Source organism: Oryzias latipes, chromosome 8, assembly GCF_002234675.1.
Source record: "Oryzias latipes chromosome 8, ASM223467v1".
In the NCBI taxonomy this organism is placed as follows: Eukaryota; Metazoa; Chordata; class Actinopteri; order Beloniformes; family Adrianichthyidae; genus Oryzias; species Oryzias latipes.
In genome coordinates this window covers 14,743,648-14,760,262 of record NC_019866.2, presented here as the reverse complement: position 1 = coordinate 14,760,262, position 16,615 = coordinate 14,743,648, and the positions used below count along the sequence as shown (strand labels likewise).

Here is a 16,615-nt window from a genome sequence, read left to right as displayed (position 1 = left end):
AGCAGTGACGACCAGGCCCCCCCACCCCCTAAGTCATGGAGTTAGCTATGGGAGACCAGAGACTGAATTCTTTCAAAGTTACTTGAACTTTGGGCTGACATCTTTTCCAAGCTGATATGATCAAGCAGCAGATTTCTGTGTTGACTTATATTTATATTTTTCTTGTTTTTCCAATTTATTAAAATCGTTTTTACAGCAAAACAAAGATTTATGAAAATGATAGAGCCTAATCCTCCTTCTACATCAATGGCACTCATTTCACCAAGCACACAAAGTGACGGTGAAGCCGTGATTGAAACTTTAAGCCAGACTGATAGATCGGCACATACCTGCTGCCAGAGAGCCTGGACATGTGTGCAGAACCACAGTGCGTGCATGTAACTGTCGGGTAGATTACTGTCACAGTGCTGACAAATGTCTGAGTTGCTGAGACCCATCTTGAACATCCTCTGTCCAGTGTAGTAAATTCTGTGAAGAGTTTTGAAATGGATTAGCTGCAGATTTGGACTTTTTGTCAGTTTAAATGTGTTTAGACAAAGTTCTGACCAGAAGTTTCCATCTGTGCTGATGCTCAAATCTGCATCCCATTTTGTTATTGGAAGTGAAGTATTATTATCTAAATTACATAAAAGTTTGTATATTTTGGAGAGAGTTTTATTCATTGAGAAATTAATCAGAGTGGTAACTACATCTGGTGGTTTTAAATCGTTGTCTCTGTATTTAAACTTTTTAGTAATAATTGATTTAAGTTGCTGATATTCCAAGAAGTTATTTATTCCATGTTTGTCTTGAAGTTCCTGGGGAGCTATGAATCTTCTATCAATAATTATGTGCTCTAGTTGTTTTATGCCCCCTGCTTGCCAAGATGGGAAGTGGATCATGTTTTTGTTTATAAGGATGTCTGGGTTGTTCCAGATGGGTGTCATTTTGCATGGTTGAATTGATGATTTTGATATTTTGAGAAATTCCCACCAGGCTGTTAAAGTGGCATTTATATTAATACTTTTGAAACAATCCTGTTTTTTACCGTTTGGCTAATAAATGGAAGATCTGACAGGTTGATCTTTCCACATAACGCCTGTTCCAAGTCTAACCATGAGTTGGTTTCTGGATTATTTTTTAACCATTTTAAGATGTATTGTAATCTATTTGCAAGAAAGTAATTGTGGAAGTTAGGTAATTCTAATCCTCCACAGCTTGTTGCAGATTTTAAAGTTTTTAGACTGATTCTTGCAGGTTTATTGTTCCATAAAAAGTTTGATATGGATGAGTCTAATGTTTTGAACCATTTTAATGGCGGTTGTGTGGGAATCATTGAGAATAGATAATTAACTTTGGGTAAGATTTTCATTTTTACCGTGGCTACCTTGCCCATAAGGGACAGAGGCAGGTTGGTCCAGCGTGTTAGATCGTCCTGTATGTCTTTCAGTAATGGGGTGTGGTTTAGCTGCACCAGTTCTGATAGTTTTGGGGAAAAGTTGATACCTAGATATTTGATATTTCCTGATTTAACTGGTTTTGTGAGTCTTTGCTCTGCATTACTGTTCAGTGGTAATAAAACAGACTTATTCCAATTAATGGAATAGTCTGATATAGAGGAGAATTCATCAATGATTGTTGCTGTTTCATTTACAGAATGTAAATCACTTAAAACAGTAATATGTCATCTGCATAGAGACTAATTTTATGATGGCTGTGTTTGGTTTTTATTCCTATAATGCTCTCATTCTGTCTTATTGCTGCTGCTAGAGGCTCAATAAATATAGCAAAAAGAGAAGGAGAGAGTGGGCAACCCTGTCTGGTTCCTCTTCCAAGAAAAAATCTGTTGGAAGTCTGTTTATTAGTTCTAACTGATGCATTGGGGTTGTGATATAATATTTTTATCCATTTGATGAATGATTCTCCAAAACCAAATTTATGGAGGGCAGCAATAAGGAACTTCCAGTTTACTCTGTCAAAAGTTTTTTCAGCATCCATATGGTCATTTCCTGCTTTTTAATGGTGGCAAAGTCTATTATATTAACAAGTCTTCGGAGATTGTCATCCGAGTGTCTGCCTTTGATGAATCCAGTTTGGTTGAAATCAATTATGTGAGGAGTGATTTTTTCTATTCTCTGTGTTAGTGCTTTGCAGATAATTTTTACATCTGCATTGATTAGAGAAATTGGGCGATAGCTTGAAGGACTATTGGGATCTTTGTCTGGTTTTAGAAGAAGGATTATGTTGGCTGAGTTCATGTTAGGTGGTAGTGATTGGCTTTCATTGATAGATGTGACCGTTTTATAAAATGTTGGTGCCAGTTGTTCCCAGAATTATTTTATAAAACTCAGCAGGAAAAGGAGTTTAAGTCTGTGTGTCAAATGTTTGACATGGTGCCTCGGTCAGCTACCTGCCTCCTCCCCCCTTCCTGCTCTGCCTTGGATGCGACCAGCTGGTCCCACTTACCTCATCATCTTCCCCGCCTTCTTAAGGAGATCCAGGACCTTTCTTCGGTGCCAGTTCGTTGTTACTCCCACGGTGCTTATGTCTGGCCAGCTCATGCTTTGTACCTTGTCTGATCTCAGCCTCGCTAACTGTTCCTCTCTGCTCCGCTCTCAGGAACCGTCTTCATCACAAGGGAACCTCGGGTCGCCGTCCTCTGCTCTCGCTCCTCATCCTTCTCCTCGGACTCAGCCGAAGTCACGCTCTCTGATTCATCCTGCCACAAACCTCCAGTCAGCCGCCACGCCGCATCAAGAATCTAGTTCTATACTCACCTCCTGTGAATTAAACCACCTTAACTTACCTCCCGTCTCCAAGTGTTCTTCTGGGTTCCAGCGTTTGGGTCGGTCTGAATATTCCATGGGACCATGACAGAACGAACTGGCCAAATTCCCGACCCAGCTGACTCGGAAGGACTTCGCCACGACGTTACCCTCCAAGGTAATCTTCTGAGCCGCCAAGCGGACGCTCTCGCTCAAATGTCCGCAGCTCAGCAAGATTTTTTTCGCCGTCTCGATTGTATTACCCATACACTCACGGAACTAACAGGACAGGCATCTACTGTCTCAGTCACAACTCAAGCTCCCGCTTCCGGCAACAGTTTCACTTCCGCTTCCGCCGTCACTCCAGAAAACTTCCGCCTTCAACCGGAACCATTCAGCGGTGACGTCACGGCCTGCGGAGGGTTTCTCCTACAATGCCAGCTCATATTCCAGCAGGCGCCCAGACACTACCAAACGGATCAAAGCAGAATTGCTTTAATTGTGAATTCTCTCAGAAACAAAGCACTCCAGTGGGCCCAAGCTTTTTTGGCTGCTCATCCAATCTCTCATCTTCCCTTCGACCGGTTCATAGAAGAGTTCCGTCTAGTATTTGACCAGCCTCGTAAGCAGGAGGAAGCCACCCGACGGTTGCTCAATCTAAAACAAGGCAACCGTTCGGTAAGTGAACATCTTATTGACTTCCGTATATTAGCTGTAGAGGCTGGCTGGCCAGATCCTGCTCTAAAAGGGATTTTCTACCAATCCCTGAGTGAAAAAATTAAGGATCATTTATGTTCACAACCAGAGGCTAACAATCTTGAAGAGCTTGTCTCCGCAGCCCTCAGATCTGATATCCGGGTACGAGAACGTCACGCTGAACGGAGCATTAGACCTCCGGGCCTTTTTCAAAACCCTGTTTCATCCAACCATGTGGTCCCGCTACCTGCTCACGAGCCATCAGCTACCGCACCAGACGAACCAATGCAAGTAGGTCATTCTAAACTCACTGCTGAAGAACGACAGAAACGGCGTGAAGAAGGGTTATGCTTTTATTGTGGTCATCCCGGTCATCTTGTTTCCCAGTGCAGACAACGTTTAAACTCCAGAACCCCCCCGTTAGATGACAGGCCACGGGGGGATAACGTTATTCATGTCAAGAAAACCAAGTTCTTGTTTGTACCTGTCAAAGTAGCTCATCAAAATCAAGTCCACGATTTGAATGCACTTATAGATGCTGGCGCCGAACATAGTCTCATCGACTTAGATCTGGTTAAACATCTCTCGTTACCTGTAGAACCCCTCGATTCCCCCATTAATGTTGCTGGGTTAGGTGGCAAACAACTTACCCGTATCACATCACGTACTAAACCGGTCCTCATTCTTACTTCCGGTAATCACAGAGAATACCACCAGTTTTTTGTCACTCGTTGCTCTCAGACTCCCATAATTATGGGATTTTCCTGGCTTCAAATTCACAACCCTCAAATTGACTGGACTGCTCCCCGCATCGCCAACTGGAGTACTTATTGCATGGCAAATTGCCTTCACTCTGCTATTCCGTCTGCTATTGCCCCTACTCCCACTTCAGCTAAAGAAATCGACCTGTCCAAGGTGCCCTCGTGCTACCACGACCTTAAAGCTGTGTTTTGTAAATTTAAAGCCAGTGCTTTACCCCCCCATAGGCCGTATGATTGCGCCATTGAACTTCTGAACTGCGCTCCTCTTCCTAAGGGCAAATTATTCAATTTATCCGTACCCGAGAAAGGCGCTATGGAAAAATACATTCAGGAGGCTTTGTCTCTTGGTCACATCCGTCCCTCCACTTCTCCGATCGGTGCAGGTTTCTTTTTTGTGGAGAAAAAAGACAAAACCCTGAGGCCCTGCATCGACTATCGTGAGTTGAACCAGATTACGGTTAAGGATAAATATTCTCTCCCATTAATTGATTCGGTTTTTGACTCTGTCCAGCAGGCTACCATCTTCTCTAAGTTAGACCTGAGAAACGCTTATCATTTGGTTCGCATTCGTGAGGGAGATGAATGGAAAACGGCTTTCAACACACCCCTGGGCCACTATGAATATTTGGTCATGCCGTTCGGCCTCACTAATGCTCCCGCTGTTTTTCAACGGCTTGTTAATGATGTCCTTCGCGACTTCCTTAATAGGTTTGCTTTTGTTTATCTTGATGATATCTTGATTTATTCTTCTAACCTAACTCAACATGAGCATCACGTTCGTCTCGTCCTAGAACGTCTGTTAGAAAACCAACTATTCGTAAAAGCTGAGAAATGCGAATTTCATACCTCCTCCGTTCCTTTTCTGGGGTTTATCATTGAAGCTGGCAACATACGACCAGATCCAGCCAAAATTGAAGCGGTTAGTCAATGGGAAACTCCACAGACCCGTAAGAAGCTACAACAATTTCTGGGTTTCGCAAACTTTTACAGGCGGTTTATCCGTAACTACAGCAGCATAGCAGCACCCCTCACGCAGCTTACATCTATTAAACAACCCTATGTCTGGACCCCAGCTGCCGATATGGCGTTCAGAAAACTCAAAGAACTTTTTGTCACAGCTCCCATCCTCATTCAACCGGTATCACGAAACAGTTCATTGTAGAAGTGGATGCCTCCGATTCTGGGGTTGGCGCCGTTCTGTCTCAGCGTGAAGAATCCTCCGGCAAGTTAAAGCCCTGCGCTTATTTTTTCCGCAAACTGAGTCCTGTGCGGAGCGGAATTATGATGTGGGCAACCGAGAACTTCTGGCCATCAAATTGGCTTTGGATGAGTGGCGCCACTGGCTGGAGGGGGCAGAGCTTCCCTTTATTGTATGGACAGACCATAAGAATCTTGTATATCTACGCAGTGCAAAAAGACTGAATTCATGTCAGGCCCGCTGGTGCCTGTTCTTTGACCGGTTTAATTTCAATATCACCTACCGTCCAGGCAGCCGCAACATCAAGCCAGACGCCTTGTCCAGGAAATACACAATCTCTGAGACCCCCTCTGACTCTGCTATCCTCCCTAAATCCTGTTTTATAGGTACTCTCACCTGGGAGATTGAGAACAAGATCCAGCAAGCCCAGGGTGAGATACCTAATCACGTTACCTGTCCGCCTGGAACTTTGTATGTGCCTGACTCTCTCAGGTCCGAGGTGCTCACTTGGGGGCATGCTTCCCGGACCGCCTGTCATGGAGGGGTTCACCGGACTATCAATTTGCTTCGTCGAAGGTTTTTCTGGCCCTCCCTGGAAAAAGACGTTCGTGAGTACGTGGCAGCTTGTACCATCTGTGCCCGCTCTAAGAACTCTAATTCACCCCCCTCGGGTCTACTGCGGCCTCTGCCGATACCCAGTCGGCCTTGGTCGCACATCGCTCTGGATTTCGTTACTGGGTTGCCTCCTTCCCAAGGGCACACTGTTATTCTGACGATCATTGATCGTTTTTCCAAAGTCGTTCATTTTGTTCCCTTGGCCCAGCTTCCCTCCGCCACAGACACCGCAGAGATCCTGATCCATCACGTATTTCGCTACCATGGAATTCCCTGTGACATCGTGTCTGACCGTGGACCCCAATTCACGTCCCAAGTGTGGAAATCGTTCTGTTCTGCCCTCGGGGCCACGGTCAGTCTCAGCTCAGGTTACCATCCCCAGTCCAATGGGCAAGCTGAAAGGGTTAACCAAGAGCTGGAGGCGGCTCTCAGGTGCTTGGCAGCTCAGAACGAGTCGGACTGGTCCAAGTTTCTCATCTGGGTTGAGTACGCCCACAACATTCACCCCTCTTCCGCAACTGGCTTATCTCCCTTCGAAGCCTCATTGGGGTACTCACCACCTCTGTTTCCTTCTCAGGAATTCGATCTGGCAGTGCCCTCGGTTCAGCTCCATCTTCAACGGTGCCAGGACATTTGGCGTCAGGCCAGGGCTGCTCTCCTGCGCACCAGGGAGAGCAACTGCCAGATCGCTAATCGTCACAGGGTGGTGAGTCCCGATTACCGTCCTGGGCAGAAGGTTTGGCTATCGTCTCGCAACATCTCCATTCAGGCGTCATCACGTAAGCTGGCTCCCAGATACATCGGCCCTTACGTGATTGATCGCATCATCAATCCCTCCTGTGTCCGCCTGCGCCTGCCTGCTGCTCTGAAAGTTCACCCCTCATTCCACGTTTCCCAGATCAAACCTGTCAGCGATAGCCCTTTGTGCCCGCCGTCCTCTTCCCCTCCGCCCGCCCGGGTCATTGACGGTGCGCCTGCCTTTACGGTCAGTCGTGTGCTGGACGTCCGGCGCCGTGGTAGGGGCTTCCAGTTTCTCGTGGACTGGTTGGGGTACGGTCCGGAAGAGCGCTCATGGATCTCCCGCTCTATGATTCTGGACCGTTCCCTGATCGACGACTTCTTCCGTGGCCACCCGGACCGTCGTCCTGGACCGCCTGGTGGCGGTCGTTGAGGGGGGGGTACTGACATGGTGCCTCGGTCAGCTACCTGCCTCCTCCCCCCTTCCTGCTCTGCCTTGGATGCGACCAGCTGGTTCCACTTACCTCATCATCTTCCCCGCCTTCTTAAGGAGATCCAGGACCTTTCTTCGGTGCCAGTTCGTTGTTACTCCCACGGTGTTTATGTCTGGCCAGCTCATGCTTTGTACCTTGTCTGATCTCAGCCTCGCTAACTGTTCCTCTCTGCTCCGCTCTCAGGAACCGTCTTCATCACAAGGGAACCTCGGGTCGCCGTCCTCTGCTCTCGCTCCTCATCCTTCTCCTCGGACTCAGCCGAAGTCACGCTCTCTGGTTCATCCTGCCACAAACCTCCAGTCAGCCGCCACGCCGCATCAAGAATCTAGTTCTATACTCACCTCCTGTGAATTAAACCACCTTAACTTACCTCCCGTCTCCAAGTGTTCTTCTGGGTTCCAGCGTTTGGGTCGGTCTGAATATTCCATGGGACCATGACAATGTTGTTGCTATTCCTATGCATGTATTTCTGAATATATACAAGCAATACATTCATCTGGTTGTTTAGGAGTAAAACACACATTTGACAGCTTTAATTATATGTTGGAAATCTAAGCATCTAATTTTACATAAAGTTAAATGTTTTCTCTTTTTGTGTTACTACAATAACTTGTTAGGCAATGGACACAGAAATGTATAGATATAATTTCCTTCACCAATGCTGTTACTATTAGTACATTGTAGTAGGGGGAGGCAGTTGCTCAGGTGGATGAGCAGGCTGGTCAATGATCAAAGGATCAGTGGTTCAATCCTCGCTATTCCCAGTCAACCGTTGTTGTGTTTTTTAACAAGACACTTCACCCTCCTGCCTCCAGCGTTGCTCCACTGGTGTGTGAATGTGTATCAATGTCCCAGTGATGGTCAGAAGGGGCCATAGGCGCATAATGGCAGCCACCCTCCTGTCAATCTGCCCCAGGGCAGCTGTGGCTACATCAGCAGTTTACCATCACCAAGTATGAATGAGTGTGAATAATGGAGATACATTGTAAGCGCTTTAAGCATCTGAACAAGGGCTGATAAATCCAATTTATTATTATTATTATTACATTTTAATCTTGTGTTGTTCTTTTTTGTGTATTCATCTTGCTGTGTTAAAGAATGCTACTAAACTACAACTAATTCTATGCTAAAAATCAGTTAAATCAATTAAAAATGTTATGTATCTACCTCGACGTGCAACATTTTCACTCATTTCTTTTTAAGCTTCTGTCTTTCAGTCCAAAAATTCAGTTTCTTAACAGGATGAGGAAACATCTGTTTCTGTGGTGTTCCTGTTTGTTACATTATTTATTTTATACAGAGATGAGATATATAAGTTACTATGTGAAAAACTGTACATACACTTTATGAAAAGACTTTGAAAGTTTATTTGTTGTATTATATTTTTGTCACATTTGTATGAGGGTAAGAAAAAAGTGACATTTTTCCTCACAATATAATACCAAATACATGTTTTTGGGACAATAGAAAAAAAAAATAACAAAGTTAAGTCAGTCAACTGTTTGTCCAGAGGTTATTAACATGACCAAACTGTTTTTTTTTTTGTTTGTTTTTTAACACAATGTATAATGTTTTGGTCATTTGAAAATCTTTCCTAAAGCCTGTGATGAGTTTGGGCTCCTGTTTTTTTTTTTAATACATGGACTTGATATTTAATTAGGGAAGACCCAACAAAGTCATACATGGTCATACAAAAACATATCTGCATTTTTTCTTGTTTGTTAATTGTTTATTTTCTTTTCAAAATATTCTTCTTTAAAACTGTTTCTTGAAACATATTATTCAGTATTTTTAATTTCCAATTATGTTTGACCTCTTCCAAAGGGACTTACAGTAAATTGTCAGTAAATTGGAATAAACTGAAATATTATTTATATCTAATAGACATAAGAAAAATAAAAGTCAGTAAAATTATTTTAAAATAGGAAATAGTTGGCATTGAGTTTTTATTTTATTTGACCATTTCCCTAAAAACTAAAACCAATTACTAAACCTGTGACTTTTAGTAATCATTTAAACATGTGATCTGTACAAATGTCATTCTATTTCAATGTTCAGATAATTCTTTATCTGGTTCTGTTTTTCAGAATAAGTGTTTGGGTTTTCAGCTCAGCTTAGGTTTTTGTATTACCATTTCACACTGTGGCTGCCATCCCATCCACAGTGACACATGCTCTAACAAAAACCTCATCCAGGTTTTCTGATAAGCAAAGAAGGCAACATTTACATTATTAGTTTTTTTTTCTTGTGTTTGTTCTTTGTTTTCACTATAAAATTGTTAAAATTTCTATTGTAAAACTTTGGTAAAAAATCATCTTTAGTTTATTTAAAAATACAAAAACATACAGCTGATTTTCTTATTACTTCCAAAAATGTTATTCATTTTTATTTATTTATTTATTGATATTATTACACAGGTTTTTCTTCTTTATGATAAACATTTTTCTGAATCATATTTGTGTCATTATGTGTAGTTCTATACAAACAATTTCCTTTTTCAGTAAATGTAGGTTTTTGTCATTGCATGGATCACTGTGGTTCCCATAGTTTCCACTGTGACTCAGTCCCTTACAAAAACCTCATGCTGTTGATCGCTGCATGATTCTTTTTTATTAGAATTATAACATACCTTTAATTTTACATTTTGATCTTTGAACATTTATCAAATATTTTTCCCCAAAGTGACTCACAAATATTGCACATAAAAAAACATAATTTTTACATTTAGAGTTGTTAAGAAAGTGTTTAGATACATTTGTTTCTTTTTTTCTATGTGTAACAAATCCCTCAGTATTTTTCTGCTACAAAGTTATGATATAATTTAAATAAAATGAGAAATAATGTTGGTATAAACTAATAATAGAGAATAAAACTTAGTTCTTGTAAATGTTTTTTATTGTAGTGAAAGAAAAACTGAGAAATAGAGTAAAACAAAAAGGTTAAATAGTGAATTTCTGTGGAGTTCCAGAAATATGAAAACTTTTTATTTTTATATTTGGTTGAAATTTAAAAAGGCTTTAGACTTCAGTTGAAAGCAGAAGAGGTTTTTGTATTGCCATTTATCACTGTGGCCCCCCCAGGATACACTGTGAGAAACAGTCCTACAAAAACCTGCCCACAAAACTTGATGGGACTTTTGGACTTTTTGGGTTGATATGACTTTAATGAATTAATATATTTTATACTTAATTATTTTTTAAGTGAGTGACTGCAAAAAAACACATTTGTACTTAAACAAGGAAATGTATTTTAAAGAAAATTAATAAAAGAACGAACTTAAGAAAAACAGATGCAAATATTAGACAGTTTTATTCTAAAATAAATGAAAAAACTGTACGTCTTAAAATGCTGATAAATTATGTTTTGACCCTAAAATGTTTACTTTTTAATATTTACTTAATATAACACTTGGTGTTATATTCCTGACATCACTGCTGTTTATTTTATGTCTATCTGATAAATACATTTTTACCTGTAAAATGTCTTTTATTGAATGCAGGATTTTGTTTACATGTTTGTTTTTGTTTGTGGTTTTTTAAATAGTAGATTTAAATGTCACATATGACTTATAAAGGCTGGAGGTTTTTGTCATGGTGTTTTTCACTGTGGCCGTTATACCACACGGTGACACAACCCTGAACAAAAACTCCACCCTGCAAGGCACTGAAATGTCCTCTTTTCTAAACTGTAATGCATCTTTTGATTCTGTTGAATGTTTTTTATGTTTGCTGTAACTGCAGTTAGGGAATGTTAATGTTAGTATGTCAGGAAATGTGTAAAATAAAAGTGTTTTTTAGGTTATGTTTCTAAGTTTTCTCACTAGATAAAACTTTGACCTCCTTATGCATAACTCGGATTTCAATTATATAAAACATTTTCTTCACTGTTTTTCTGTTCAAGATGAAGCTAAATTAACTGGAGTCCTAGATTTTATGGAGCGTTGCGAGTTGGCGACATATGCCATGAAGCTATTTAATAGTTTTTCTGACCTTTAATAAATCTTAAATTCTCATCAAGACAACAAAGTGCTTTAAATTTTAACAGAATTATGTGTAATTTTGCATCAGTGCACTTTTGCGAGCAATTAACCAAATATCAAAATTACTGACATGTTAGTTTGTTTTTTTTGTCAGACCATCTAATTTCACCACAGGACATAAAAAAATAATAATGGAAAAAAAAACTTTAGATAAAGGTAAATTCATTCTTCTTTTTCTTTTGGTTGCGTCTTTTAGGAGTCATAACAATCATTTGCCTCCATCTAATCCTTTGTCCTCATCACTAACACCAACCACCCTCCCATTGAATTAAGAAAGTCTCTGAGATGAAATGAAACGTGAAACATGGATTTCTTCACCGCATGCATCAATGCTGCTGCTCACAAATGCTCATTTCTGACCTCTACCTCTCTTCTTCTACTCTTTCCCATAACTTCATTGTTTGACTCATCAGCTTCCTCTGTTTCTACAGCTCTGCACGTCTCCTTTGTTCCTAAAATTAAATTAGAAATGGGTTTGTGATTGACATAACTGATTTGGCTTTGGTTTAATGTCAGACACAACCCTCGGCATGGGACTGACACATAAAAAGCATTGGATTGTGCCCCCTTATGGTGGAAGAGGATAAAGAATGGGAATACAGTTGGTTTTGTAGAACATACCTATAAAGGTATGAAAGTAATAAGAAAAGTGGCAGCAGAATTTCTGACTGGACTGTTTAATAAGATCTTTGACTATGAGAGGCTGTCTAATGAATAGTGGATAAGTGTTCTGGTGCCCATTTTTAAACAGAAGGTAGACATGAAGAGTTGGGAAAACTACAGAGGAATAAAACTGATGAGTCACACAATGAAGTTATGGGAATGAGAAATTAGCATTTTTTTTTTTTTGAGCAATAGAATCGATTAATCCAAAATATGAGATCTAAGCAGGATATATATTTATTTATTTATTTTTTTTCTAACTTGTCCTGTCCAACAGCTGGGCAGACAGATGAGAGCTGAGGGCCTCTTGTGTTGTACATATTTTACTTTAACAAGAGGGGTTATTAATCTTCAGACAAACCAAAGGTATGTCTGAATAAACCCCTTTTGTAATTGAGGCCAAACTTTATTAATTTCAAACATGTTTGAAGATCTTTGGTGTTGGACCGGACGGAAAAGGAAAGAGGGGAAGAAGAGAGAGGGACGTTAGAGAGAGGGGGGGAAGGAGGGTGATAGTAGGAGGGGAAGGGGGATAAGACCATGAAGCAGAATAAAGCAACAAGTTTACTGGTTGTTAATCACCATGGTAAGGCTCAAATGCAGTACAAAAAGGGCGGAGCCTGTCCACACACACACCCAAGTGTCAAACACACCTGCTAACTGCAAAAATGTCCATCTGTCGACATGTACACAAAACAGATAGTGCTCACACGCATACTTATGCCTTAAAACCAACTAGTGTGAAACATTTCAGTCATTCAGTCACGCAAACCGCCAGTGCAAAGGTGAGCCAACACCCGTGCTCAGGTGAGTGCTCATGTTCTTATAAAATGGATGGTGGAATGTGTAAAGAAGGAGGGAGAGCGCCCAGCCATCCCCACCCCAAGACCCCACCGCAGCAGCAGCGGCAGCCGGAATCCCCCCAACGCCACACGGAAACCGGCAGGGAACAACCGCCGCCCGGGCGACCAAGCCCGCCACCCAGGCCAGGGCCAGCAGGACCGCCGCAAGGCCCCCAGAGCCAGAGAGCAGGGAGGCACGGAGAGAAAGAGATGGCTGCCCCAGCCCAACCAGGAGAACAGCCCCCCCGCCGCGCCGGGAGAACCCAACGCAGGGCCCCACCAGAGAAGGACGCCCACAGCCCCAGACGAGCACCCCACCACCACCCAGGAGTTCTGGGTATCCCCCCGCCCCAACCCCAGGTACGAGCCAGGACCCCCCAAGGGAGACCCGCTCCGCACTCCAGGCAGCCATCCGCCCGGCCCATGGTTGGTCCAGGGAGGAGCAAGGCAGGGGCCCGCCGCCCCCGCCCAGGAGGGGGGAACCCCGGGGAAAAAAAGAGGGCCCACAAGGGGTGTTGTAAATATGGCCCGACCAGGCTCGGCCACAGTTGGAAATTTGGCGGGGCCCAGCGCTCAGGAGCAAGGACCAGAACCCACCCCCCAGGGACATCAACACCCCTGGCTCAGATGTAATGTGAACCCCCCCACCGCGCGGAGAGAGCACCGCCGGGCCCAGGAAGCCGGCACCCCGGGGACACGGCTGCCGTTGCAAAGGGGCCCGTACCCCCCACCAGGGAAGAGGCAGGGGACAGATGGTCCTAGGTCCCACCTTCCTTGCAAAATGTGTGTGCGTGTATGTGTGTTTAAGAGGGTGTGTGTGTGCATTTGTGTGTGTTTATGTTGGGATGTATATATTGAGGGGGGAGGGGTGTGTGTACTAAGGGGGGTGCAGTTAAAATTGGCGGGTAGGGCACTAAGGGGACATCTCCTGATTACTCACAGTGATGTCCCCTCACCCTCCCCACCAAGGGGCCCTAAATGTCTAAGGTGCGGTTAAAATTGGCGGGTAGGGTGCTAGGAGGACATCTGCTGCTTGCTGGCAGTGATGTCCAAGCACCCCCCCCCCCCTACCAAGGGCCCTACATGTCTAAGGTGCAAATAAAACCGAAAGAGGGGGGGCCCACTCCATACGGCAACCATAGGAGGGGGGGCCACTGCCTAGTAAGCAGGATATATTTAACTCGAAGAAGCTTTTGGAAAATACTTTTTTTTTTAATAAACCTTAATGTTTAATTATCTTTGTGTACCAAAAACCTTGATCAAACCCCAGCCTGTATCCTATGGAGTCCCAAACTGTTAATTATAATTGACATAAATAAATAAAGAAATATGACCCTCTGCAAATACACAATCAACCAATAAATCTATCATAAATATATAAAAAGATCATGAAATTGGGAAAAACCTGTACACAGATTAGCCATTATATTACTCAATATGTTTCATTTTATTTTAAAAACCTGTCCATTATTTTAAACAGCCTTTTAAAATATTAAATGTAATCATGTTGTGTATTACTATAATTTTATGGCTTTTTTCAGAACCCATCCATCCATCTTTCTCCGCTTATCCGGGACCGGGTCGCGGGGGCAGCAGTCTAAGCAGAGATGCCCAGACTTCCCTCGCCCCAGCCACTTCCTCCAGCTACTCTGGGGGGACCCCAAGGCGTTCCCAGGCCAGCCGAGAGACACAGTCTCTCCAGCGTGTCCTGGGTCTTCCCCGGGGCCCGGGGCAGGCTGGCGCTGCTTTCAGGCCACTGTCTGGCCAGCTCGCCTCTCGGGAGCTGCCACAGTAATGGCGTGAAAAGAAAACAGATGTGACGACAGACTGGATCTGTAAGCACAGACCGCGGAGCTGTGTTAGCTAGAGAGCAGAGAAGAGCTCTGAGAGAATAGGATTGAGGATGAGAATGAGGATTTTCGGATAACCCGTGCATTTTCCAATGCAAATAAACATTTTGCATTTTCATTTATGACCTTAAAGTACAACACCCCATACCGCAGCGGTTGTCCATCTGTCGGCCAGCCAGCTGCCCGGATCTAGGTGCAACAGTCCACGACATGCTTGCAGCCTACTGTCGCCACTAGGGGTGTGTATATGTAAGAGTCTGACGATACAATATGTATCCCGATGGGCGCCCCAGGATACGATACGTATCAAGATATTGTACCGGAACACATTTTCTTTCTTTTTTTTATAAAGTATGACTTAGAAAAAACTCTACCTGAATTTTAATAAGTCTTCCATTGTAATAGAATTGTCACATTCAGTTTATTTAATGACCACAGTGTTAAGCTCTGCAACTGTATTTCATATATAAGTTGCTTTTACCTAGGCAAATCCATAGTGCTTTTATTTTGGTAACTTATAATATAGAAAGGGAACAGTCAACATTGTCTGATTTCCACAACAAAATATATTTCAGTATAAAAAATAAAATGGAATGAATGTGCCATAACAATAAGGTTCTAAAAGTATGATTAAGTTAATAAAGTGCTGTTTGTTTTCAATATTGCTTAATGTAGCTTCTCCAGTACTTTTAAACAGTTCAGGAGCCTGAATGATGCTTCAAAAATAAAGGGGGTAAAAAAAACACAAATTCTTTCCAGAAAAAATAAAGTGTGATGATGAGATAGGATGGCAGGGTGAAGGAGAGCACACCGTTGCATCCCTGATTTCTCACACACGGAGTATACTAGTAACAGTCATCACCACGATGTTGGCCTTTTTTCAGAGCATTGTACACATCAGTCTGATCTGTCGGGTAATTTAACTAGAATCTATTGCTTGGAGATTCTGCAGAATTTTGGCCTGCTTTGCCGATAGCATTTTGGCTGCTGTGCAGCTGCAGTCAAAAAAGCACTGCAATCTGCGTTTTTTTATGTTAATGGCAGCAACATAGCTCAGAGTATCAGTTCGGTTACCATCCCAAGTAAAAACTAAGTAGTTCGTGTCTTATAACAACGAAAAAGCTGCCTCTTGTCGAGGTGTTCCTGTTGTTTTCTGTGGTTTAGAGCTGCTCGGGGTTGCCCCCCAACCTGTTTGCAGTGGTCATGTCCTTCCACGAGAACATGCACAGCACGGTCTGCTACAGTGGTGCAACATCTGAGGCCTTCCCTGTAAGTAAAGCAGGGCTGTGTCCTTAAGCCTACACTTTTCGGCATCTTCTTCTCCATGCTCCTTCAACATGCCTTCAAGGATTGTAGCAAGAGTGTCTTCATCCACACCAGGTCAGAAGGCAAGCTCTATAGTTTAGCCCGTCTTCGTGCCAAGACTAAAGTCACAGAAGTACTCATCCGTGAGTTGCTCTTTACTGATGACGCAGCCTTAACATCACACACTGAAGGCGGCCTTCAGCAGCTTGTCAGTCGCCTGCAAGGAGTTTTGCTGGAACGAGCCAACATAAACAGCATGCACGCAGCACTGAGTGAGAGATGTCTGAGGTGACTTGGCTATGTCATGAAAATGGATGCAGGCCGCATTCCTAAAGACCTCCTCTACGGCGAACTAGTTAAAGGCTATAGAACAAGAGGGCGTCCAAAACTGCGCTTCAAAGACGTCTGCAAGAAGGACATGAGGCGGTGCTCCATTAACCCCAACAAATGGGAAAGTCAAGCATACGTTGTCCAATCTGGAGACTTGCAGTCAGGCAGGATACAACAGATGCAGAGACCAAGCGGAACAAGAATGCTGTACAGAAAAGAACCAGGAGGAAGCAGCAGCAGCTGCAAGAGCCATCATCCTTCACCCGTACCAAGTGTGGCAGGGACTACCATTCCAGAATCGGACTGCACAGCCATTCCCGGCGGTGCAGGTAGATTCAAC

At 43.1% G+C, this 16,615-nt stretch overlaps 2 protein-coding genes and 1 long non-coding RNA gene across 4 annotated transcripts in view; 2 read left to right on the top strand and 1 right to left on the bottom strand.

The window, feature by feature from the left end:
* LOC101158331 overlaps positions 1 to 16,615 on the bottom strand; it is a 135,431-nt gene that overhangs the window by 110,487 nt on the left and 8,329 nt on the right. The gene's annotated exons all lie outside the window — the stretch shown is intronic.
* On the top strand, positions 2,405 to 2,785 carry LOC111947769. The gene is made up of 2 exons (XR_002873697.1): positions 2,405 to 2,517; positions 2,599 to 2,785. It is a non-coding gene; the product is annotated as an uncharacterized LOC111947769 (long non-coding RNA).
* Positions 2,951 to 7,616, top strand: LOC111947761. 2 transcript variants are annotated; one of them, XM_023957662.1, is made up of 3 exons: positions 2,951 to 3,422; positions 3,583 to 3,731; positions 7,430 to 7,616. In XM_023957662.1, the coding sequence occupies exons 1-3, from the start codon at positions 2,961 to 2,963 to the stop codon at positions 7,599 to 7,601; spliced, it is 783 nt and encodes a 260-aa protein (XP_023813430.1). In that variant the 5' UTR covers positions 2,951 to 2,960; the 3' UTR covers positions 7,602 to 7,616. The 2 variants fall into 2 exon arrangements, with proteins under 2 accessions (XP_023813430.1, XP_023813429.1); XM_023957661.1 differs by having other exon boundaries at positions 3,568 to 3,731.